At 40.4% G+C, this 27,171-nt stretch overlaps 1 protein-coding gene across 7 annotated transcripts in view; it reads right to left on the bottom strand.

Annotated features, from left to right (window-relative positions):
* The window catches only part of MTMR7 (myotubularin related protein 7), a 100,878-nt gene that overhangs the window by 38,690 nt on the left and 35,017 nt on the right, over positions 1-27,171 (bottom strand). For 3 of the 7 annotated variants that reach the window (XM_082863776.1, XM_082863775.1, XM_082863774.1), the window contains 4 exons: positions 18,500-18,622; positions 17,134-17,296; positions 9,014-9,171; positions 606-734 (listed from right to left, as the gene is read on the bottom strand). In XM_082863776.1, coding sequence (XP_082719902.1) covers positions 606-734; positions 9,014-9,171; positions 17,134-17,296; positions 18,500-18,622 — 573 coding nt within the window. The remainder of the gene's footprint in view (positions 1-605; positions 735-9,013; positions 9,172-17,133; positions 17,297-18,499; positions 18,623-27,171) is intronic. The other 4 variants (XM_082863777.1, XM_082863778.1, XM_082863779.1 and 1 more) reach the window with 2 other exon arrangements.

Below are 27,171 nucleotides of genomic sequence, written 5' to 3'. Positions count from 1 at the left end.
CCCTGAGGGCTGAGTGGGGCAGAACCAGGACACCAGGCCCTGACTGCCTACCTGGGGAGTTTTATGTGAGAGAAAATAAAATTCTATCCTATTTAAGCCACGGTTACTTATGGTCTCTCTTTGTTGCAGACAAACCTAATTCTAGCTTTCACCAATATTATTTTAAAAACTGAAACTCGCTCTCCATAAAGAAAGACTTCTTATACTGAAGATACTGAAAAAACATATTTATGTTGCATTTAAAAAAAGAAGAGAAAGAACATGCCATGGCTTTTAGGCTTTTGTAAAATAGGCTCTTCAGTACAGAGCCTCCCAGGGTGACCAGTTAGAAGCGAGGACGGCGCCCACTCAGATAATTAAGGTTAGGTGTGTTGTGACTCTTTCCCATTCCTTTATTGTCAAATAAGCAGGGAAGGTCAACTTCTACAGGAGATAAGGGTTTAAGCACAGTTGTGTTGTGCCATGTCGTACCACACACACAGCAATATCCACATACTTTAAAAAGAATTCAAACCCACACACACGGCAGAATTCCCTGGAAAAGGCCTGTTTATGATAAAAGAAGAAAAGCAAAGCATGAAACAAAAGCATGCCTTGAGACTTACGTGGTTATCTTTATGGTAGTAAGAAAGGACAGGAAATCGCCGTCTGCTCCGGAATTTGGAACTCCCCACTATGATGTGTGCCGTGGCCGTTCTGGGAACGTACAGCTCAGTAGGGTAAGAGTCACAAACCTGTTGTGGAAAGCACAAGGGCATGTTTTAGGCAATCTAGTCATGCTTTACAAACTGCCACCAGAAACTCCATTTCACTGGGCTTACAGGTTGCATATTTAAGTGTTCTTAACCAGTTACAGAGCCGCTTCAGAGAAGCGGAGCGCTGGTTCTAAGAAATCACAGTGAAGCAAAGCGAGACACTTCATCATCCTGCCCTCAGGCGTTGCCCCTTCTCTCCAAGGGCTCTTGGTGGGAGGTAAGACAGTGACAAGCGAGCATTTCTTTCATCAAAAAGGGACAAACTGCAGTTCTGCATCCTGGCAACTGGGAAAACTTCAGCTGCCTGTTTAAGACCGCCTGACACTGGAAGACAATGTCCTAAAATGCCAGCACCAGTGGTGACCTCCTCAGGGCACCTTCCCGTCCCTGGCACACCCTCTGTGCGCTCCTATCTAAGGTGACGGTCAAGCCAACACCCTCCCCAGACATCTTCCCAAAGCCCACCCACTCTTCGGGGGCCGACCCAATTCCTCTCCCCTGCGCTTCCACCCTTCACCACACATTACGACAACTTTTTGTTTCTTACGTGACGATTTTAGAGGTGGTAAGAAATGATTTACCCTTTCTGCGCATCCCTGGCAGTGATTGCCCCCAGTGGAAGCTCTGGCGCCTCAGAATGGTCCGGCAATTCTGTCAGAAATCTGGGGTTTAAAACCTAGCTCCAACTTGCCAACTTCACGACCTTCAAGAAGTCAAACTACTGAGCACTTGCTATTCTCTGAAACTGACACGGAACAGAAATGACATCCCCCGCGGCTGATACAAGGACACCAGTGACGAGGCTCTTCATCAACCATTAATCCTGACAGAAATGCGAATGGTGGCCACAGTAATAGTCGACTTCTTGCTCGACATATTTTGCTTTGATGGCAGCCAACCCATCCTTTTGCAACACGAGGACCGTTTAGATGGCAGTTCCTGAACTTTGTTTATTTCCTAGAAGTCAAGCACCTCCTTGGGCGCTTCAAGCAGAGTCCTCAAGCAGGTATAGCAGCAGGGGAAATGTGTGTCTGCACGTCCTCTAACCATCCCGCCCATCCTTACCACTCACGGGACCGAAGGGAACGAGAACCCGTCACAAAGCGTACATCAGTTGTTCTGTGACGACGCCTCCCTCGCCTGCCCTCCTGCCTACCTTGTCTGCTTCCAGCCTGGGCACCGCATTGAGAAGGAGACAGATGGGCCACGGAAGTGAAGTTCCCAGGCCCAGAGCATTTCCCCAACGGCATTTTAGGCAAGATTACCAGAGACGTCAACGTGGGCTCTGGCACTGAGACAAAAATCCCAGACCAAGAACAGATGGTCCAACCTACTTGGAACCTGAGATTTTACTGCAATTACTGCCCACGGACACTACACTTGCTTCCCTGCAAATCTGGTGTCAGAACCTCTCTGGAGTCAGGCAGCCAGAACATTACTACACAGACCACACCTGCGCGTCTGAGTTCAAGAGACGTAGTCATTGCACCAGACTTAACAACGTTTTCTTAAAATAGCAGTTTTAAAAAGGAAATTGGTAGGTTTTCAGTAAGTTCACTAAGTTTCAGTAAGTTCAGTAAGTTCAAACAAGTCCTGCGTAATTTTTTTTTAATTAATAAGGGAACGATTTTCTTTGTCCTCCGCTAAACAAGCCTGCCTGGAGTGCCTGCGTGTCTTGGTTCGCCTGGCCAAGAGGAACCTTTTTTGGTAATTCTTTCATTCATTCAACAAGTTTTTTTTTTAACTGAAATATATTTAACATATAACACTGTATAATTAAAAGTGTAAAACATATTAATATGATACATTTGTACATTGTAATACAATTGCCATTGTAGTGACAATTAGCACCTCTATCATGTTACATAATCATCCTTTCTTTTTAGTGGTTGGAATCATTAAGTTCTAGTTTCTTAGAAATGTGATGATTATCAGAGAATACTGGTGTCTATCAACAAATTTTTACTGAATACTTATTATGTGTCAGGCATTAGGTTAGGTGCTAGAGCAGTGATGAATAACAGAAGATTTACTGGCCTCAAGGAGTTCACATTCCCAGGAATCTTTGATCTTTGTTGCCCTGGTTACAACCTCCCAATACATGTATTTACCACTGCAGCATAGTATCCACCTGAGAGCCAGCCAAGGCTCTGTATTTATTGAGGACCCGTCACTCAGTTGAGCACTTCAGGGCGAGGGTTAGTTGTCAGGAACTGAGATATATCTATAAAGACAACGGTCTTCTTCAACATTTAAGACCTAAAATTTATTTCAAGGAATTTATGATGTAATGGGGAGAAGGGGTATGAACAGCATGAAATGATTTGTATATACATAAAATAAAATAATACATAAACTATAGCTGTAGAGAACTGAAATAAACAAGATTTTTTTAAATTACTGGTTTGGGTTATACTTTCAATTTTATTCCAAGAGAAATAGATTAAAAATTTAACCTAGTAATGAATGCCAATTATTTTATTTAAAGAAAGATAATTTTAAGAGTTAGGTGCAGAAAGGAAATCTTAGCTTAGAGAGTTAGATTACCAGAAGCAAGTGTCTTATAAACAGGGATAATAGCAATGCTGATAGAGGTGATTATGATAATAATAATTAGCCTGCCCAAGACCACATGGAGAGAAAAGGGCAGCGCCGGTTCTGGAACCTAAGTCTCTGTGCGCTATGTATGCTGTTCTTTCCACCATGGACAAAAGCTTCTTCTCCAGCAGATGACATCACTAGCCCCACTTACATCAAATAACTTGTGAAAAGAAAGAAATAACGCTTACAAAAGAAGGGAGGAAAAAGTACAGGTTTTTCTCAACCATAAGGTTAAAAGCAAAAGTAATGGATGATGACATAATCTTCCCGATGGACTAACAGTCAGAAATAGTTTGATGGAACCAACTTTTATTACATTTTTTAACTGGTAATAAATGAGGGTTCATCACCTTTCTCGCTATTTCAATGATATTTGTAAAATCAGAAAATCCCCTAGGTTTTCACCTTTTCTGTTTCAACACAGTTTGTTGATTGTTAGTTTGGGTTTGCTGTGTATTACTTTTGGGGAAAAAATGCTGAATAACTCATGTTTTGCAGTCTCTATACTGTAGAACTTAAGTGACTAAACGTGAGTCATGTTTGTGGTGCTAAGTCTAGAAGGAATCCTCATCAAAAACAACAAGAACCTGTGTTTTCAAGAAAATATTATTCCACAAGACGTGCCTTAGCCTCATTTTCTTCCACACCCAAGGGTGTGTCATATTTTTTTTAAATTGTAAAAGGATATCCTATTTTCTTTACTAAACTTGGATTTTCCTGCCTTTCATTTCAAGGCTAGAAATTCACTGCAAAGGTTGGCTTTAGCATGGGAACAAACTACTACATTAGCCAGATACTTTATAATGATTGAGACAAAAAGGACCCAAATGTCCACTCACAGTGTAAGATTATGATCGTTACATTTAAGAGTAATTACAAAGAAAATTCAGTATCATGACAGTGGCCATTCTATCCCAAATAATCTGTACATTCAATATATCCAGAAGAAGGATGTGGAAGGACCTGACTTGTAGAATATCAAGATTTACTATAAAGCTATAATAATCATAATTAGTGAAAACGTAACTATGGAAATTACACAGTGTAAACTGGGACAAAGGTTAGCGAATAGACCAGGATTTTTTCTTACATAATATGCTAAAACCATGAAACAAACTAGGAAACATTGACAACTCAAAACTTCTGAGGATTAAAAGATACTCTAGGCACAGTACATAAATATCTCCTAAGAGGAGATATTTGCAACAGCTATAAATGACAACAGGGCAATGTAAAGAAAACCACACTGAGATCTATTTCACACCAATTCAATTGGCATTTTCTCAAATTTAACGTTTTGATTAGTTAATAAATTCACATGGTTATAAAACAAATAAAACAGTACAAAAAGGTGCACAGCCTCACCCTTGTGTTCTATTCATCCCATTCCCACCTACTTTCTAGGTTATCACTTTGGGGCAATTACACATCCATATGAACAAGTCTTATTTTTCTCCCTCTTTTATAAAATAAAAGGTATCACACTATATTCAGGATACTGTGCCTTGCTTTTTTGAACCTAACAATATACTTTAGCGATCTTTCCTTATCAGTACATGGAAATATTCTACATGTTTTTAATGGCTACACACTAATTTAATTATACGAATAGACCCAAAATTATTTAACTGGTCCTCTATTAAAGAAATTTGGGTTTCTTCTAATACATGCTTTGATAAACAATGCTTCAATAAATAACTGTGTACGTCACTGTGCGTTTATGCTAACTCTTTAGAAGAAATTCCCAGAAGACTGTTGGATCAATAAGTAGGGATACCACCAAACACTGTAAATACCAACTGTTGGTAAGTCTGTGGGGTAATGAGAAATCATATCTTAGATGTGTAAGTCCATGCAAACACTTTGGAAAAGAATCTGGCAACAATGGGACTTCCCTGGCGGTCCCGTGCTTAAGACTTCGCCTTCCAATGTGGGGAGTCCAGGTTCAATCCCTGGTCAGGGAGCTAGGATCCCACATGCTTCGCGGCCAAAGGCAAAACATACAACGGAAGCAGTACTGTAACATATTCAATAAAGACTTTAAAAATGGTCCACATCAAAAAAAAAAAAAAAGAATCTGGCAATATCTAGTAAGGCTAAAATCCACATACCCTCTAACTCAGAAATTCTACTCCTAGGTAGAAACTCAAAATGTACTATGAGTCATATATAAGCCAGATAACAGCTTTAGTTAAGATGGTAAAACAAAAGAGAGAAATAAAAAGAATAAATAAAAGTTTAAATTATGGTATATTTGTAAAATGGAGTATAAGACAATAGTGAAGAATGAGTAAACAAGAGCTATAGGTTTCAACAGTTACTAACTTCTTTACATCTTGGACAGTTACTTAATCTGTCTCTGCCTGAGTTTCTCCATTTGAAAGCAAGGACAATAACAACACCTACCACACAGGACTGCTAACATTTTTTAAGCTTCTAGAACATAGCCTGGCATGTGGTAACTATTATACATGTGTTTGTTAAATGAAATGAATCTCACAAATACAACTTGAGTGAAAAGTCAAGTTTCAGTAAGCAACATTCAGCATGATACCGCATACAGAAAGTGTAAAAAAGCACGAAAAGATACTACATGCCGCTACTTACAAACGTAGAAACGTTATAAATAGAAAGGAATGACAACACCAAACTGCAGTCAGGGACCCTGGAGCAGGAAGTGATTTGGAGAGAATATTAAGGAGGTTTAACAGCATTGGCCGTGTTTGTTCTTACATAGTACGTAGGTCCCTGCTGTTCATTTCATTATTTTTCGAAGTTTTGTGTATGTTGGAAGAGTGGCATAATAAATAAACAGCTGTTTTAAAATGAAGAATAATCAATGGAAGAAAGCAGTAAGATGTATATTTCCAAAATTACTACAGGCAAATACAAGAAAAAAACTATCAGCTATAGATATGAAAAGGGGAAAAACATGACTAGTAAAACCACAAAGCATCGTATCTAGAACAATGTCAGAGATATCAGTTACTGCAAAATCAAAATCTAACCATACCTAATTTGAGAAAAAACAACACATTCCACCCTCACAACCCAAAGATAACTACTGTTAGATTATTATTATTCTATTATTATTATTATTATTTTCCTGCGGCATGCGGGATCTTAGTTCCCTGACCAGGGATTGAACCTGGGCCTCAGCAGTTAAAGTGCCAAGTCCTAACCACTGGACCGCCGGTGGAATTCCCACTGTTAGATATTTTTTAAAAGGACAAAACATTCATATAGGATCACTGAAAGTAACAGGATAAGTAGAGCTCTACCAGGCAAATTCTGACAAGAAGAAGAAAACAGTAGAAACATAATAATACAAAATAGAATTCAAAGCATTCACAGGAAAAAAGGATACTTTAAGTTGATAAAAAGCACACCAAACAGATGTCCTAAACCATTATGTGCTGGACAACATAACTTCAAAAATATATACTGCAAACACTTTAGAAATGTAAGGAGAAAACGTCCAATCAACAATCATAATGGGAAATTTTTACATACTTCTGTCAGAAATCAAGTGAGCAAAGGGACCAAAATAACATAAGAAACTTAATTTAGATGGAGACAGAATTTTATACCCAAATAAGAGAATATACATTTTTTCCAGACTCAAAACATTGATAAAATCAAATATTGATAATGAATCAAATATTGGGTGTTTTATGAAGACATAAATCTTCAAAAAATCCCCAAAGTTCAAATCTTACAGGTCACATATACTGCTTGCTATACAAGGGAACAGGAATTAACAACCAAATACTGATCAAAAGCAAAAACATCAATGGCCTGCCTGCTTGAAACCTAAAAAAAAAGATTTAAGCCTCTTATGCCTTGTAATTGGTCCTGGGAATTTATCCTTAGAAAATAATTTAAAATATGGGGAAAATCACACGAACAAAGATATTACTCCCAGAACTATTCATGTGGCAAAAATTATGAGTAATCTAAATGTCTAATAATAGGGAAATATTTAAGTATATTATGGTACATTCACTTGATGGAATGTTACACAGTCATTTAATTACTGATACGAATACTGTCACAATATAGAAAATCCATATGGTAAGGTGAAGAAAGTAATCAGGATTCAAAATATGCGGCCAGAAATGGTCAGTTAAGAGTGGACAAGATATAAATGGTCGGCATGTACGAAACTACAATTCAAGAGATGAAGGCGTGAAGATTAAATTGAGAAATCACTTATCCCACTATCAAGCTGTCAAAAGATTTTTAAGAAATAAACTCTTTAATGGTGAAGGTACAAAGACTCAAGCATTCTCCTACACAACTGTTGAGAATTTATATAAATTGGTACAATCTTTCTCTTTTTTTTTTTGCGGTACGCGGGCCTCTCACTGTTGTGGCCTCTCCTGTTGCGGAGCACAGGCTCCGGACACACAGGCTCAGTGGCCATGGCTCACGGGCCCAGCCACTCGCAGCATGTGGGATCTTCCCGGACCGGGGCACGAACCCGCGTCCCCTGCATCGGCAGGTGCACTCTTAACCACCACGCTACCAGGGAAGCCCTGCAGTTCTTTTTGATAATATGTACAAAAATTTGAGTAAACCTTTTGACGTACAAATTCCACCTTTAGGAATCTGTCTTTAAAAAAAAGACTTTTAACATGGGCAAAGGTACAGTTACCAGAATGTTCTCACTATGTTATTTAAAATAGTGAAAAATAATAATAACCTAAATGTCTAAAAATTAGAGATTAGACAGATAGAATATGATATAGCCATACTATGTCATATTATATAATGTTTTAAAACGATATAAAATATATTTATTGACAGGATAACACTCACAATATGCTATGTGCAGAAAAGCAAAACACAAGGCATATGTAGGATGATTCCATTTTTGTTGTATATATTTGAACGGCTCCTTTGCCCTGACATTTTCCAATTGTAAACAATGAAATGCATTACTCGTAAGAAAAAAGTTATTGGACTATGCAGATGAGAAAAAAATTAAGAAAAAATTTAAAACCTTCTAGAAGAATGTTAGGGCAATGGGATGCCGGCTCTCTTCTCTTTTGTAAATTCTCTGCAATGTTCTCATGTACTTTTATTACTGAAAACACTTTAAAAATTAACAAGGAAACCGACACTGATTTGTAAGCCCACCCTCAGGGAGAATATGGAATTGGCTCTGCCCCCCCTGCTTCGCTGCATCGCCCATTCCCTTCTGTAAGTGCAGACATATTTCTCCTCATTTCTCTAGGGAAGGCTCTTGGTGACCTTGTGTACCAATCAAGAGTTCAGTGAGCACAGAGAGCTCGTGCCAAGCTGCCAGCAGAGCCTCTGTGACTCCCCAGCCATCACTCACTGAGCTATAAAAAGACTGGCTGGGAGAAGGGAGGTGCTGGCCCTGAGGCCCACCGCTGGGCCTCTCCGGGTTTCCACTCCCTCATCCATTAGAGGAGATGTTCTCTGGGGTGACCCTGTTCACACTTTCTGATTCTAGGTGCAAGTAGGAAACAGAGCCGGCAATAACCAAGGGAGACTTGGGAATCCACACATCTGTACCCACAAAGAGCTATCGAAGTTGAAGGAGATCAAACAGAAGTCATGCTAAACTATGTGAAATCATGGTTTCATCTGGATTAAGTATCTGCATTTCACCAAATGCCTCCACTCACTCTGTAATCTCTATTCACATCGCTGAGCTGCCAGTAATTATTAGGGAGGCCCATTCGCTGGTACTCTTCACTGAGATCGATCAGCATCCAGCCTTGTTCCCTTTCTTCTCTATCCAGCTTGGGGTTGAACGAAAAGCAGTATAACTCCTCATATTTCACTGCAAAAGAAGAAAAGGGGAGAATAAAGCCAAATCAAGCCAAGTCAAAGCCAGAATCAAATTTCCCTAAATGCATTGTGTCTGGGCTGGAGAGGCCAGCCCAGCTTCTCACCCCTCGGGGCTCTCCCAGGGAACCCTGTCTCTGAGGTGGGTTCACCCACCTCTTCCCAACAACGACAAGACCTCAGGACAACTGAACTCAACTTCGCATGAACTTCTTTTCTTTCAGGAGCATGGCCTTCCCCATCTTGTTTTTTTTTGAGTTGCTTCTGAAAGCGCATATATTTTCAGACCACATAAAATATGGAGATTAAAAAGTAATTAAGAATATATGTGTACTTACAATAGCTAAGACACAGAAGTAACCTAAGTGTCCATGAACAGATGAATGGATAAAGAAGATGTGAGATATATATGTGTGTGTGTATATATATACATAAAATAGAGTATTAGCCATAAGAAAGAATGAAATATTGCCATTTGCAGCAACATGAATGGACCTAGAGATTACCCTACTAAGTGAAGTAAGTCAGACAAAGACAAATATATGATATCACTTTTATGTGGATTCTAAAAAATAATACAGATTAACTTATTTATGAAACAGAAACAGACTCACAGACATAGAAAACAAACTTATGGTTACCAAAGGCGAAGGGCGGTGCAGAAATTAGGAGTATGGGATTAACAGATACACACCACTATATATAAAATAAACAATAAGGATTTCTTGTATAGCACAGGGAACCATATTCAATATCCTGTAATAAGCTATAATGGAAAAGAATCCGAAAAAGAATATATATGCATAACTTTGCTGAACTCCTGAAACTAACACAATATTGTAAATCGACTATAGTTCAATTTTTAAAAAAAGAAAAAAAAAAAAGAACACATATATTCCTTAGAAAACCAGAACTCAAATTTGTTTATGTACGTCGAGCTCAAATTTGGGATGGCCTCTCAGAGATACACAGAGGTCAGGCCACTGCCATGTTCTGATGCTCAAACAGTGTTAAATGACAAAACAGTTGAAAAAACTGTGGAATATATTTAAATGTTTGCACTTGAAACCCTTGAACTTTTAACAACTACATAAATGTCATAACTGTACTGTTCACACAGTATTTACAGGGTTCATTAAAAAGTTTCCATTCACATGGCACCCTGCTCATGAGGGGCAAGTTGAAGGATGTGTGATGACAGACTTCTTTCCGTTGTGCCAGGGTGTCTCTAACTTTGTGCATCGCCTTTTATGCTTGTGAGGCCAGGCCCAACAGCTATCCCCAGCAAGATCAAGGATTTGGTTTCCTTGCTCTGGCCTTGCCACATTAAGGGAAGCAACTAGGCCAGTGCTGTCCAGCAGAAATACAGCGTAAGCCACATATGTCATGTAACATGTCCTTGTAGCCACATTAAAATCGTAAAAAGAAAGTGAAATTAATTTTCACAAAATATTTTATTTAGCCCAGTATACCCAAAATATCGTTCAACAAATACGGAATACAAAACCTATGAATATTTTATACATTTTGCTTTGTACTATCTTTGAAATTCCATGTGTATTTCTCACCAAACAGCACAACCTAGTTCAGACCAGCCACATTATAAGCCCTCGATAGCCCCGTGCAGCTAGGAGCTACCTACTGGACAGTGCAAATCAAAGCATTTCTGGTGATAATAAATCGTGGTTGATACTCAGCGAACCCTTGTTTCATTCCAGATTCTGTTCTGATTAAATGTACTGACCCGTCTAGTAAGCATCATGACAGGTCTCCTTGCACAGATGAGAAATCTGAGGCAAAGGGATGTGTTGCAGCGATCACAGGGTCCCACAGCTAGGAGGCAGGGAGTCTGGCTTTCACCACCACGCACTCTGCCCCCACTCCAAGCAGACCCTTCTCTCTTCTCCCCAGACGGGCCGCTTTTGTATATTTTCTTTCCAACCATCCCCCAATCTTCTTTTTTTTTCAACAGAATTTTTCCTCCTTATAGCTTTCTTAGATCATCCCATTTGTTCCTTCATCTGTCAATGGCGTTCAGCATGGACACTTCAGTGCTCCTAAACGTGTGTCTGGAGGACCAACAAAGCATCTCACCACCAGCAAAAGGCTGCAATAATACACAGGCAGCCTAAGGTCAAAACTCAAGTTTCCAGCTTCCTTTGATTACTACTGAAATGACTCATCTACTAGAATGATAAGATAAGGGTCATATTTTAAGTACCAGACTTCTGAATTAGACACGCACTCTTTCTTGTAAAAAAGAAGCGAGAAGACTGGGGTTTATCAGTGAGATAAGCTATGTCTATTTCATTCTCTCTCGATGTCATATTGCTAAATTTGAAAATTGAGCATACTGAGATTTCAACGAAGAAAATGCACACATACAGGTACATGTACACGCACACACACACTCACACACACAGCACAGACACTTCCAGTAAAAACGGTTTCTTGTCATCTTAGCAAATTGAACAGACAGCATATTAAATTGACATCCTGTTCTGGGAACGGTCGGCTCAACACTGACATATGTTTTCCATCTCTAAGTACCATTTTCATGACTCAGGCTTCTGATATCATAATGTTAACCACAAATGCAATTTGTTTAAGATGCCAAGAGAATCTCTTGAGAAAGCCTCAGTTCCTTCAGTGAAAGAAGAGCTAAGGAAGATGGGGTATTAATGGAAGTTAAATTCCATTTGCTAAATGCCTACAAATAGGTTTAAAGGTAGAAGAAGAAAACCATTCCATGACTGCAGATAGTTTTCTATGTATGGGCTCACTCTTGCTGTCATTGGGAAGAGGTGAGGAAACTGCACATAAATTAATGCAAGAATAACTTGTCACCGACATTAAGAAGATCACTCTTGAACTGGGAGACATCAGAATGGGTTGCCACTGAAATAATGAAATTTTCTCTTTCAGTTAATTTTTTTGGGGGGGGCTTCGCGGGTCTCTCACCGTTGTGGCCTCTCCCGTTGCGGAGCAAAGGCTCCGGACGCGCAGGCTCAGCGGCCATGGCTTACGGGCCCAGCCGCTCCGTGGCATGTGGGATCCTCCCGGACCGGGGCACGAACCCGTGTCCCCTGCATCGGCAGGCGGACTCTCAACCACTGCGCCACCAGGGAAGCCCTCTCTTTCAGTTATTTTTAAGGAAAAGGGTGATCAACCATACCGTTGGCCCAATTTACCTAAAATTCTACATGCGGGCAGAGAAACACATTTTTGTCAGTCAAAGCTCAGTCTTGTTAATGTGGGCAAGCTTCTTACCCAGAGGCCAGCTCAGGAGAAGCCCTCAGCTAAAAACTGTCTACTCTGAGAAATTAAAAAATAGCATTAACAAAGTTGTAAATTTTACTGAATATTTCCCATTCATAATGTTTTGTTCCCCTCATCTCCATCTCTTGCAAAATACACAGCAGAATGTTTAGTAATCAACATTATTAAGATAAGTTAAGTAAGGTAGGTAAATTAAAACCAACAACAACCAAAGTAGGGCTTTGAGAAATCTCCGGTCCTTACAGAATCTGAACTGAGAGAAAATACTTATGTGCTTTGGGAAGGCCAAATCCCTGATTTTCCACCCACTCTTAAAACAAACACGTTAAATACTCCACTGGCTTTTCACATCGCAAAGTCTAGGCCATCACATCCAACATAAAATGCCTTTTGCTGCTCGTGGCCTGGCACCTTCAACAGGGGATGCATTGAAGGCTTCGCCCCTTGCGGCCTCATGACTAGGAGGGCACAAGAGCTCCTCCAACAAGAAGCAAACCCTCAGCATGCCTTTGGACGGGGGGGGGGGGGGGTAAACTGAATGTGCACCTCTAATTAAAAAAATTTTCAGAAAAGCTTATGTGGAAATCATTCTAGCACTTCCTTTATTTACCTACCTAAATCATATAACTGCTAAACAAGGGCAGACTTCTATTTAGAAAGAAAAATGGCCATTTCTCAAATACTACATTAAACTAAGAATGAGTAGCATTTTGTCTATGGTTCTAAGAAGGCCAAGTCAGTGTTTCAGGACTAAGTAGAGGCGCATGAGCTCCACCCAAGCACAGAGACACACAGCTGGGACTGACCTCATCTTATTTTAGCATCATTGTTCAGCGCACGCCTTAACACAGGGCAGCATGTGTGGCTGCAATCGACTCGATACCTACTGCTCTCATCAACTCCTTCCCGCTCAGATAATCCCACTTTCTACTCCTGGAGAAGATATGGGCCATCAAGTGGAAACTCTTTCCACCTGGAGGCACCAAGCCTACAAATGGCCTTGTCTCAGCATTTAACCTCTGCTCCTTCCTCCCGTAAGAAAGGAAAGCGTGTTCATTCCACCAAATAAGAGAGCCTTCAGGCAGAACAAAGCAGTCAGGAAAACAGAAAAGAAAACATGGGGGCATTCTCTCTTATTATTGACTGACTGGGAAAAACCGAAGGTAATTTATACTAAAATCAAAAGTACTTTAAAAATCGAGGGCTTCCCTGGTGGCGCAGTGGTTGAGAGTCCGCCTGCCGATGCAGGGGACACGGGTTCGTGCCCCGGTCCGGGAAGATCCCACATGCTGCGGAGCAGCTGGGCCCGTAAGCCATAGCCGCTGAGCCTGCGCGTCCGGAGCCTGTGCTCCGCAACGGGAGAGGCCACAACGGGGAGAGGCCACAACGGGGAGAGGCCCTCGAACCACAAAAAAAAAAAAAAAAAAAATCAAAAAAATCTTTACAACCAATGTAAAACCTGAATAATCCAATTACATTATTGACTGTTATGCAAATTTTTTTAAAAATCGAAAGGAAACACAAACATGAATTAGCATCAGCAGAATGTGAAGGATGAGGAAGGAAAGGGAAAAGTCACCAGCAGTTACTGGAAGAACACAGAGGTTTTAGAACCCAAAGTAAACCCTAACCCTTAACTTTAGAAAGTTAAATTGCTCTACACGCCCTAATGAATTCAGGCAACTGAAAATAAACGTAGTTGAAAAACCATTTAAAGAGGGGTGAGAAGATAACCCAGCTATTAATTGGATTTTGCATATTAAAAAAAATGAGAACTTTCTTGTCTATTTTGAACAGACAAGTGATCGAATTAAACATCAGGATTGTGGAAGGTAACACGTAGTAAAAAAAGGGCTACGGGACCCGGAAATTAGTATCATCAATAAAAAGGAAATTGTTACTGTAAAAATTGCTTGAGTGGCACTGACTTAGATAAGAACAGTAAAAAGTTAAATTAGGCAAATTATATCAATCCTGAGATTTTTAAAAATCACAGTAAACATGCTGAAGAATTAGGGACTAAGATGGGCTGAAAAAATACTGCAATTTCATAAAAAGTGGGAAAATAAACAAAAGAGATGGCTTAAATATTAAAGGGCCCAAGAACACTACAGAGGGAAAGATAATTGATACAAAAAAATAAACAGCAGGAGGCTAATTAGAGGGAGGAGAAAAGAAAGAACATGGGGAAAATGGAAGCCCTCTGAGAAACAGGGGTCTTCAAATCAGAAAAATGTATAAGCTTATTAGGACATCAGATCTACAGCATTCATTTCTTTTCTCATTTGGGCCACAGCCCTATTTTAACTTATCTCTTTACGAAGAATTAAGGAGCTTACTGGGTTTGGCTACGTTATTTTTTGGCTGGGATCTTTTAGAGTCCATGACCAAATTCTGACCAATCTGAATTCATATGAAAGACAAACCAATAAAATCTAGACAAATTTTTTAGTCATTTGATTTACCCTTATCCCAGAAATCGTAATTCGGTGAAGACACACTCGCAAGAGCTTTGAAGCTATCTCCTTCATAGGCCTTGACTGAAATGGACTCCCAAACATTTCTTCTTTTGTTAAAAAAAAAAAAAAGTGTCCTCTACAGGACCTTAGCTGTGCCCATAAGGGGAGCTGAAAACACATGATTTGTGCTGGTGACCAACAACAATAACCCCAGAGATGGATATTGTGCTGCTGGAATTCAAAGTCATTTCCCCACCAAACACACACACACACACACACACACACACACACACACACCTCACACACACACACACACACACACACACACACACACACACACACACACACACACACACACACACACACACACACACACACACACCCCTCTTCTGAAATACCTTGAGGAGTGCAAAGGTATAACTTGTAAAAGGTCCTGGGATGGTCTGAGAAGCCACCACACTCCTGGTGGAAACTCCCTCCACCTTGCCTCACCTCCACCCAGATTCAACACCCTGCTTCCAAGGTGACAGGCTGTAATATGTCCTAATTTTAGCACTGCCTTCAGCATTAAACTGTGAAGCTGCTTGGATTCTATTTCCTCTTCCCATACTCATGAAAGTACTATGTTTTACATAAACTGGCATTTCTAATTCCAATGTTTCACAATGCTGGTGGCTTTTTAAAAAATCTTCTAAGGTAATGGCTTTAATTCAATTAATGACTGTAATTTCTTTCTTTGGTCTCCGGCTACAGCTAATACTGAACTCCCAAAACTTCATCTTTAAGAAAAAGTGTATATTTTTAAAAGCAGGGGAACACAGTGATTTTCCTCCCTGGGGACCCTCGCAATGTGAATCTGGGCACTCACTGTCATCTGGGGCCAGAGCCCTCACCGCCACTGTGATCTACTCTTCCAGTGCCTCAGCCCTTTCCCAGTTCTCTGGGCTATTCCTAAATCCCATTAATCCGGTCAGAGCACATTTATCATCCAGTACATCCATTAATCAGTGACACAGAAACTGCTGGCGCGCAATTCCCCTCGCATTCTCTGCTACATGCAACCTCACGTACATCTTCCCAGAACTTCTGTTCCAATTATAGTGCGCCCTCCAAAAAGTTCAACTGCTTTTCTGGCTAACTCGGCAGTTCTTTTCAACACACTGAGATGAAAAAGCCTCAACGGGCTGACTTGAAAGGGGAGCAAAGTCAAGTTCATAATGATCAGATTCTGATGTTCCCATCACGTAAATTTAGCTCTCAGCTCTCAACAGACAATACAGTTGTATCATAAGAATCTGAGGACCCAACCAAATGCTTTGAAGAGTTTACAATCAAACTTCCTGTCCTGAATCAAAAAGCATTTAGTAAAGTAACTATAAGCACATGTCCTATCTCCCTTATTAATGACTTCTGGGTAAACACTACCATGGATGTTACTGTTATACAAATGATCTCCTTTCACTGTATACTTCCAAGACCCTGAACAAAGGAACCCTACAGTTCACACAAGCCACATACACAAGAAACACCTGTGTAGATTTTCATACATTTACAGCATAGTAAGCTATAAATTTCTTAGACTTAAAGCATAATAAGCTATAGTTCTAAAGACCCTAAGTTGAGGGATATATAACCAGAGAGTAACTGATAGCATATATTTTTCAAATCAGCCATTCTTCCCACAACACTTAAGGAGGTTTTGTTTAGGAGAATCAACATATACATACCCCGAACATTCACTGATGCTAACAAAGGTCTAGTTATGCCAAGCTTGGGAAATACGTATCACTATCAAAAAGCAACAGAAACCAAACCTTAAAAGCCCCCAAATAGGGAAAACTGCCCTAGACCTGTTGGATATCAATGTTTTCCACACAAAACCATTTGTGGGTTTTGTCTTAGCGCTCAGTCAAGGTGGCTTGACTACCACAGTATCAGAAGGGCATAGTTTGGGATGATTTCACCCCGAAAGTGAAGCACAACTAAAACCCCCTCCAAGATAAAAACTATGAATAATGAAGGAAGCTCATACAGTAAGTAACTCAGACAGAAGCGCCCCCCCAAAAGACAAGAACTCTATCAGATTTCTTGGCCTCCTCTGAAGGCTGGAATAATTCCTAAAGTACCGTAATTATGAAGTATTATCCATATTTCTTCAACACAATCTGTGAATGTCTTAAGAGTGGGTCCAAGCTGAATGCCGAGCCGCTCTGCCCTACCTGGCCTTGCAAGGCGGATGAGAGAGATGTAAACGTCATGGCAGTCCCTTTCCTGAGGGATGATGAGCTGTAAGAGCTGAAAGTTCTTGCAGCGAATGAGCAGAGGGCACCCGGTAGCCGTTGTCGCCTGTTTCTCGATGGTGGAAATCTGACTGTGAAGAATCTACCACCAAAAATTAATGTGGGTAAACTAAGCACAAATAACAGATACACAGGACAAAAAGTAACACAGATCTCTGAGCCACACACACAGACAGGAAACACTCCCTGACCTTCGCTGGCTTGCACTCAGATGACAAGAATCTACGTGTTTGGGGTAAGAGCCCACTGTCTGAATTTATCATTTTATTTTTCAGTGCCAAGCTTTCTGATATCCAAGCTAATTATATGAAGCAAACTATTCGGCATACAATTCTGCACAGGTCCAGGTAAGGGAACATTTGGGCCGTCAACTGTTGCAATGCACTGAGTAGCTAAAATTAAATAAGGTCATGAGAAGTTAGTAAAGTAAACCTTGCAATCAACAAAAGTTAGAGACAGCTCCGCTGGGAGGTACCACCACGCTCCTCAATTCCACATGGAATGCTCTCAAGTTCAACAGCAACGTGAGATTGTTGTTTTCGAAGCTCTTGGTGGTCAGGCAGGCTGCAGAAGAGATTTACTTGAAAGGAAATCATGCTGAAGTGCTCTGACGTTTCAGGAGGGTCTCTCTCTGCTCAGTGGCAACACTTCATTCTTTAAATTCCTCTCCACTAAGTAGTGCCTGCCACCTTCTGCTGAAAAGATAAAGTCTACAGACTACAGAAAAGGCAAAATCTACAACTCAGGGACTCTGGTTCTGGTCATAATGTCATGGTTGGGTGGCTATATAAAATAAGAACTATCTAATGGTCTCATTATTATGTAGCAGAAATACCTGATGATGGGACTGTTCCCTAGACTTTTTTTTCTTTTTTAAGTTATGAGAAAACTGCAGACAACATAATAAGAGGACTAAATGGCCTGCATTACAGGATGCTACAAATACAGTGGATTGCAAATAAAGCACTGTGGAAATGCTGTATCCGGTACACTAACATTATTGAATCTCTACTTGACAGCTGTGACATGAAGCACTTACAGCTCTGGCTATTTCTATGTCTCTGATGATGTTCAAATAATTGGTGCTTAAAATGAGTAAACAGATCAAGTGGATGTGCCCCTTTACAGAAAAAAGGCAAAACCCACATTCCAAGAAGAGTCCTCTGAACACCCAGACGCCAAATCCCACCCTCCTCACCCTGAGGACAAACAAAAAAAGAGGGGGTGAAAACTTGTTACTTAAAACAATGGGAAACACATAAAGCCAACAATAAGGAATGCATACCCATGTTTCTTTCCTTGTGTCAGGTGCATTTTCCACAAATATGACATGAGTAGCCGTCAAATACAAAGTACCAAGGGCCGCCCTTTTAGAAGATATTCGATCTACCAAGCGGACATTTTCAACCTAGAGAAATTAATGTGACAGGGTTAGAGGCGAGCAAAAAAGCTATTCACAAAAAGCAATCAGTAAGTAATCTCGAGCTTAATCCAATATGATTTTGAGAATTCTCCCAATAATAAAAACCAAAACTTCCCTCTTAATTAGATCTCACAATGATTCTGTGTATCAAAAGATAAAAATTCACCAATTCCTTAAATAGAACCTTAAATGTACCACAAGAGTTATAGACCCTATTTTTTTTTTTTAGATCTTTACTGGAGTATAATTGCTTTACAATGTTGTGTTAGTTTGTGCTGTATAACAAAGTGAATCAGCTATACCTATACATACATCCCCATATCTCTTCCCTCTTGCATCTCCCTCCCACCCTCCCTATCCCACCCCTCTAGGTGGTCACAAAGCACCGAGCTGATCTCCCAGTGCTATGCGGCTGCTTCCCACTAGCTATCTATTCTACATTTGGTAGTGTATGTATGTCCATGCCACTCTCTCACTTTGTCCCAGCTTACCCTTCCCCCTCCCCATGTATAGATCCTATTCTTTAAGAATACCCTTTCTGTGTTTTAAATAGGTCAACATTTTTACTTCACTGTAATTATGTAATTTTAAGGCAGGAAGCATACACATGAAAGTTGAGTTTACACATTAACTATATATGAATAGCATTCTATTAAAAAATAATGTATTTTCCTATGTGTTTCTCAGTTGTAGAAATGGCCCCAAGGTTATCTGCTTCCATATAAACTAGTAGGAAATACAAATATACATACAGGAGCAAAAAGTATCAGAAGAATGTTCTGCAATGCTTAGCAAAAAAATCTACCAAATTAAGATGCTAATATTTATAATAAAATCTTTCTAATAAATAGAATGCTCACCCCTGAGCTAAAATTCAAACTGCTACAGGAGACTTCTGGAAACAACTTTTATCAAGCATACATCTCTGAAATGTAGAGTAATTTCAAGAACATGTGCATCGGGGTCATTTCAATATGAAATGTAAAGGAAATGACAAGACAGTTTCTACAAACGAAAAAAGCAGCAACGACGACTCCAATAAGGCAGAGCCACCCCAAACACTCGATGAACATTCTAGTAAGGATGGCAGTGCTTAGCAATGCTACTTACTACTGCCAAGGATCAACCATCTACAAAAAGATACACTACCAAACGTAAGGTAGATAGCTCAGTTTCCTCTGAGCCCTTAGAACCAAACTAGCCTTCTGGGAATAGTACTTGAGCATCTTGTCCCACTTCTTCCCAATTTCCAGGGATCTAATGAGGCAAATAAAGAATCAGGTATTTACTATAATTGGGGGGCATACAATTTATGCGGGGGGTGGTTGCATCATTCCTGAGGCCTTGTGAATGTCTATGTGTATCAAGAATGGTCATTCAACAGCAGTGTTCTTAACCTACCAGCTTATGGTTTTAAAAAATACTTCTTTTGGGGGCTTCCCTGGTGGCGCAGTGGTTGAGAGTCCGCCTGCCGATGCAGGGGACACGGGTTCGTGCCCCGGTCCGGGAGGATCCCACATGCCGCGGAGCGGCTGGGCCCGTGAGCCATGGCCGCTGGGCCTGCGCGTCCGGAGCCTGTGCTCCGCAACGGGAGAGGCCGCAGCAGTGAGAGGCCCGCGTACCGCAAAAGAAAAAAAAAAAACTTCTTTTGTTACTACAGTGCTCCACATTCTTTCACATGGTTATTCATCAGTCTGTCTCTTTCGTAAATGGTCCTCACATCATTGGTTTACTTTCATACCAGGTGGTCATCATTTCTTATACATTCATGAAAACTTTATATAGTAAGGATAGTAGCCTATGGCTTAATTGTTATTTGTATGTTTTATAACTGCCTCTTTACCAAACTCTTTTACTAGTTCTAATAATTTTTTCACCAAAGTCTCTTGGATGTTCCGAATAGACAGGAATATTTTCCGTAATAATTTCTCTCTTCCTTTCCAATATTTATACCTTCATTCCCCTTGTTTAACGGCATTAACTAGAACCTTCAGAATAACAGTAAATAACAGTGGTAACAACACTCTTGTGTTGCTTTTCATTGGTTTGATAACAGTTTTATTGAGACAGAATTCAGATACCATACAATTCACCCATTAAGAGTATACGACTCAACGCTTTTTAGTATATTCACAGCACTGTGTAGATCATCATTGTGCAACCACTACTACCGTCAATGTTAAAGCATTTTCATCACCTGAGGAGGAAATCCTGTTCCCAGTAGCAGTCAGCCCTCTTTCCCCACTAACCACCTCAGCACTAGGCAACCATCAATCGACTTTCTGTCTCCATGGATTTGCCTATTCCAGACACTTCATATGAACTGAATCGTACAGTCTGTTGTACTCTGTGACTGGTTTATTTCACTTAGCATCATGTTTTCAATCCGTGTTTCAATCAAAGTTCATCCATTTGTAGAATGTGTCAGTACTTCATTTATTTTTACTGTCAAAAATATTCCATTATATGGATATACCACATTTTAATTTATCTATTTGTCAGCTGATGAACATTAGGGTTGTTTCTACCTTTTGGTTATTATTACTATTATTTTTTTAATTATTTATTTATTTTTGGCTGTGTTGGGTCTTCGTTTCTGTGCGAGGGCTTTCTCTAGTTGCAGCGAGCGAGGGCTACTCTTCGTTGTGGTGTGCGGGTCTCTCACTATCGCGGCCTCTCTTGTTGCGGAGCACAGGCTCTGGACGCGTAGGCTCAGTATTTGTGGCTCACGGGCCTAGCTGCTCCGCGGCATGTGGGATCTTCCCAGACCAGGGCTCGAACCCGTGTCCCCTGCATTGGCAGGCAGATTCTCAACCACTGCGCCACCAGGGAAGCCCTGGTTATTATTAATAATGCTGCTATGAACATTCTTATACAAGTTTTTTCTCATACAAGTTTTTATGAGGACATATGTTAGGTGTATATATACCTAGGAATGGAATTGTGCCGGTTCATATGTAACTCTTTGTTTAACCTTTTGAGGAACTCCCAGACTATTTTCCAAATCCAAAGTGGTTGTATCATTTTATATTCCCACCACCAATCTATAAGGGTTCTAATTTCTCCATGTCTTTGCAAACCCTTGTTAAATAATTTCTTTTTTTTGATCATAGCCATCCTAGTAGGTATGAGATAGTATCTTGTGACTTTTAGTTGCATTTCCCTAATGGTTAATGATGCTAACATCTTTTCACGTGCACATCTGTTTTTAATGGGAACACTTCCTATATTTTACCCTTGAGTTTGATGTTGATTTTTTTAAAAATCACATAGTGGAAGTGACCTACTCCTATAAGAGTTTTGATTTTTGAAAATGAGGAATGAACATCATGCCTTTTAAATATATATTTGGATGAATATTTACTTTTTTATTTTAGTCCTGTGCTATTAATAATAGTAATAGATTTCTTAATCCTTAAAGAAGTCTTGGATCTTGGTATATGACCAACTTGGAATCGGTGTGTTAGTGTTTCAATACTCCTTATATTTTATCTGCTATAATTGTTTTATTCTTGTTTTCCCTTTTGGTTTTTTTGCATCTATGCTTTTAAGAAATCATTACAGTTAAAATTACATAAATTAATTAGGAAGCTTTCAACATACAAATTACTTAGTATTTGAAAGAAATATGGGTACTTCTTTATACAGAAACAAGACTTTAATAATTCATTCAATTTTTTGTGCAATTATAGATCTGTTCAATGTTTCTATTTTTTACTAAATCTCATTTTGATATCTATTTTCTTTTCAAATTATTTTACTGCCGATTTTCAAATTCTTTACAATCTTTTAATTCTTGTCTGTGGGTAAATCCCTCTCTCCTCACCCCTTCTCTCATTCCCAATATTGTGAACTATGTTCTTATTTCTTTGTGATTAGGTATGCATATGTTTTTCTTCTAAGTAACAGGTCTTGGATTTATCAAGTTAATTTTTCTCTTTTCCAATCGTTACCTTCTGCTTGTGTTTGTTAATAAATGTTTTAACATGCTTTCCTTGAGTATATCATGTGGTTTTTGTTTCTTTGTTCACTTTAATTTTTTTTATAATTTTTTTTTTTCTTTTTGGCTGCGCCACGAGGCATGTAGGATCTTAGTTCCCCGACCAGGGATCGAATCTGCATCCCCTGCCATGGAAGCATGGAGTCTTAACCACTGGACCACCAGGGAAGTCCCTCTTTGCTCAGTTTTAAATTCTTGGGTTTAATAGCTCATCAATTTTCATTCTTTTTGATTAATAACAAGCTTTAAGTCCAATCATGTTCCTCCAGCTAAATCTTTGGCTGCCTCTTATGAGTTTTGTTTGCAATATTATCATTCTTATTACTTTCTAGGTAGTTTATAATTGCAGTTTTTATTTCTTCTTTTTTTTTGCGGTACGCGGGCCTCTCACTGTTGTGGCCTCTCCCGTTGCAGAGCACAGGCTCTGGAGGCGCAGGCTCAGCAGCCATGGCTCACGGGCCCAGCCGCTCCGCAGCATGTGGGATCTTCGCGGACCGGGGCACGAACCCATGTCCCCTGCATCGGCAGGCGGACTCTCAACCACTGCGCCACCAGGAAAGCCCTTTATTTCTTCTTTGACCCAAGAGTTCTTAAAGAGAATATTTTTCAATTCCCACGGGATTGGATTATGGTATTTAAATTTTTGTCATTGAACATTCTATTCTGAAGTGACTATGAGAAAGATATGGAAGAGACTGTGGGAGGAGAAAAGCAAGGGGATATATTATTTTTAGGATATTTCTATGGGGAAAAACTCATTTGCATGCTGAAATGTGCCTAGCTAAATTAACCAGAGGTCCAGGATTGACATACCAATTAAAAATATCTAAAAACAGAATGTAAATAATTCTCTCTGCACTTAGAACCAATGAAACAAAACTTTATTAGGGTAACCACATTGAACATAAGATAATATTTTGAAGCCAAAGTATTTAGTATGAATTATTCTCCCTATAGAAGTGAAGAAAGCTATACCACTTAGATTATTTTTAGAAAACCTCAGTGGAACAGAAGAAGGTTTGCAGATGGTGGTAGGTTAAAACACTTAATGAGATTTTTCCATGTCTTTTTGTTAACTTTGGATGCTGCCGCAGGAAAATTACATTTCAAGATTTGGCAATCGTTCTCACAGGTCTCACAGCTGTCAAAAGTAAGGCTGAAGGGGAGGGAGGGGAAAAAAATGAGGGAAACACCAACAGCATGATTTCCCAGTGATGTAATAAAAGAAATGAGTAATAAAAATTAAAATCCCGTAATCTGAGAATTTCTGTGAAGATGGGAGCACTAAAATTGGGACCACCACGTGGTTTACACTAAGACAGCCAGAACATTCCTGACTGTGATGCTAGAGTCAGTCAATTCTAGAAAAAATGAAATAAATCTCAAGAGTTTGGGCGCCATCATGAAGCCCCATTGGTTCAATAACGCTGCCTCACTGTCGAGCTGACTTAATTCTACCTCATCTACACATGTAATAAACTATATGGTAATAAGGCTTCTTTCATGCTTGGAGAGATAATGACTCTTAGGAAACCACCAGCTTCTTTTTTTTTATATATAAATTAATTTTATTTATTTATTTTTGGCTGTGTTGGGTCTTCGTTGCTGCGCACAAGCTTTCTCTAGCTGTGGTGAGTGGGGCTACTCTTCGTTGCAGTGTGTGGGCTTCTCATTGCGGTGGCTTCTCTTGTTGTGGAGCACGGGCTCTAGGCTCACGGGCTTCTGTAGTTGTGGCACGTGGGTTCAGTAGTTGTGGTGCACGGGCTTAGTTGCTCCACGGCATGTGGGATCTTCCTGGACCAGGGCTTGAACCCGTGTCCCCTGCAGTGGCAGGTGGATTCTTAACCAGTGCGCCACCAGGGAAGCCCAGGAAACCACCAGCTTCTTAAGACAAACTTATTGCAATTCATTTGCATGTTCCTGGGAACACCACGCTTAAGACACACTTGGCATTCGTGCTCTGCAAATGGCAATTCATCTATGCAAAAGATATTACACTATTATCATTAACTCTTGAGTGTACATTTTTCACTTTCTGACATTTCCAAAAATGGAATGTATCTTATGATTAATGTGGTAAGAAGCCACTGTGGCATTTAACTGGCAGCACTTTTTCTTTCTCTGTGGTAAATAAAATCTCAGTGCATTTTACAATCACTGATGTCTTAGGTTTGCTGAAATGCAGTTATTAGTCACTGGCATATAAATTATATTTGAAATCATGGGACTGAAAGAGGCTACCTCGGGAGAGCATGCAAAGTGACAAGAGGAAAGACCTGAGGGCATCCAACACTTAAAGCTCTGAAGGAAGAGGAGGAATCAGAAAAGCAAACTTGGAGGAATGGCCAGTTAGGAGGAAAATCAGGAGAGCGTGCTGTCAGGGGAGAGGGTGCAGAGGGAGTGGTTTAAAAGGAGAATGTTTATGCCGATTGCTGCTGAGAAATTAAGTAAGGCAAGAACCGTAAAATGCCCATTGGACTCAGCATCACGGAAGATGCAGAAGGGGTCGTGGGAGCCCTGGGATCAGAAGCCATAACACAACGGCTGGAGGAGTGAACTCATCAGAGCTGAGAAAGTGGAGATTCTACTCTTCGCGGAAGTGAGGGCAGAAGCCAGAGCTGGGAACCTGACCACTCAAACTCCATCCCGGAGTAGCAAAAGACCAAAGCATGCAAAGAGCTTTCCAGAAGCAATAGGCAGGTCAAGACAAAGCAGCCTATGAGGGTTGCCAACCAGGGAGCGTCTCACACTGTGATGCACACAGGAAATAAAGTAACTCCCATTCGGAGGAAACTGTGAGAAATACGTTTTAAAGATTAGAAAAAGGAGATGAGGATCACTGGACAAGGATTTGTTTATCCTGCTTGTACTGAAGTCTCCCCAGTCCTACAAAGCTTCTCCTCCAGCTTTTAAAACTGGTCTTTTTAAAAATTAAGAAACATGCTTATTTATGCAATGTTTAAAAATTCAGAAATACAGAAGAGGGAAAGAAACTCACCCTAGGCCCATAATTGAAACACAAGCACTGGGACTTCCCTGGGCGCAGTGGTTAAGAATCCACTTGCCAATGCAGGGGACACGGGTTCAATCCCTAGTCCAGGAAGATCCCACGTGCTGCGGAACAACTAAGCTCGTGGGCCACAACCACTGAGCCCGCACTCTAGAGCCCGCGAGCCGCAACTACTGAGCCCACGTGCCACAGCACCTGAAGCCCACGCGCCTAGAGCCCATGCTCTGCAACAAGAGAAGCCACTGCAATGAGAAGCCCACTCACCACAACGAAGACCCAACTCAGCCAAAAACAAATAAATATTTTTAAAAACCACAAGCACTGTGAATCTTTTGGTGTATTTTAGAAAATATTTATACCTTATTTTAAGCATTTTTTGATTACGTGGCAAAGTGCCAGGGGAAAGAAACCCAAGGATGGGGAGGAAAAATCTAATCTCTGCCGTTGCTTTACTGAACCTTTCCTTTGCCCCAAATCTTCAGGAGAGTAGGTTGTATACTGTACTGCCTTGATGGGTTGGACAAGGGCTGTGTAATTAAGTAAGAGGCGGGTTTTAATACAACACAGCTGAGTCATGGACCAGAGGTGCCTAAATGGATGGTGAAACAATCTATAACCTGAACTAATTCAGTGGGAGCAGAAGATTATGCTAGAGGAGACTGTGAAAGTGCAAACATCCAAGGGAACCGGCAGAGATTCTGGGAAGAGCTTTGGAATTCTGAAGGGAATAGAATGGAGGTGTTCAAAATAACTACCAACATGGCATGGGTCAGGCCAATCCCAGCCGTCAGTTGGCTCGTGTAAAAATTACCAAAATAATAATAATAAAAACAACAATTAAACATTTTTGGAGAACTTACTCTCTGCCATGCACTGTGCTCTCACTGCATACCTGACCTCAGTTAATCCCCACAATAACCCCATGACTTAGGTCCTCACATAATCTTCATTTCACTGTTACGTTTAGAGACCTGACAAATCTTCCCAGGTCACACGAGCAGTAGATGGGAAGGCTCAGCTTGGAGCTAAGGTCTATCCAGCTCCAAAGGCCAAGCTCACAGGTCAGCGAGGCTATGGACCCTGGTGAATGCCTATGAGGTCATTCTAGTTCTGTTACCCAAAATTAATATGTTTAGGATAACCAGTTAACAATTATTTTAAGCAACTTTATACATGAAATTAGTATTTGAAAACAGAATGCTGGGACTTCCCTGGTGGCGCAGTGGTTAAGAATCCGCCTGCCAATGCAGGGGACACGGATTCGAGACCTGGTCCGGGAAGATCCCACATGCCGCGGAGCAACTAAGCCCGTGCGCCACAACTACTGAGCCTGCGCTCTAGAGCCCGTGACCCACAACTACTGTGCCCACACACCTAGAGCCCATGCTCCACAACAAGAGAAGCTGCCGCAATGAGAAGCACACGCACCGCAAGGAAGAGTAGCCCCTGCTAGGCGCAACTAGAGAAAGCCCGCGCACAGCAACGATAGACCCAACGCAGCCAAAAATTAATTAATTAATTAAT

This window comes from Leucopleurus acutus, assembly GCF_964270905.1.
Source record: "Leucopleurus acutus genome assembly, chromosome: 21".
NCBI lineage: Eukaryota > Metazoa > Chordata > Mammalia > Artiodactyla > Delphinidae > Leucopleurus > Leucopleurus acutus.
The sequence above is the reverse complement of the archived record's forward strand: the minus strand, read 5'-3'. Positions and strand labels throughout refer to the sequence as shown.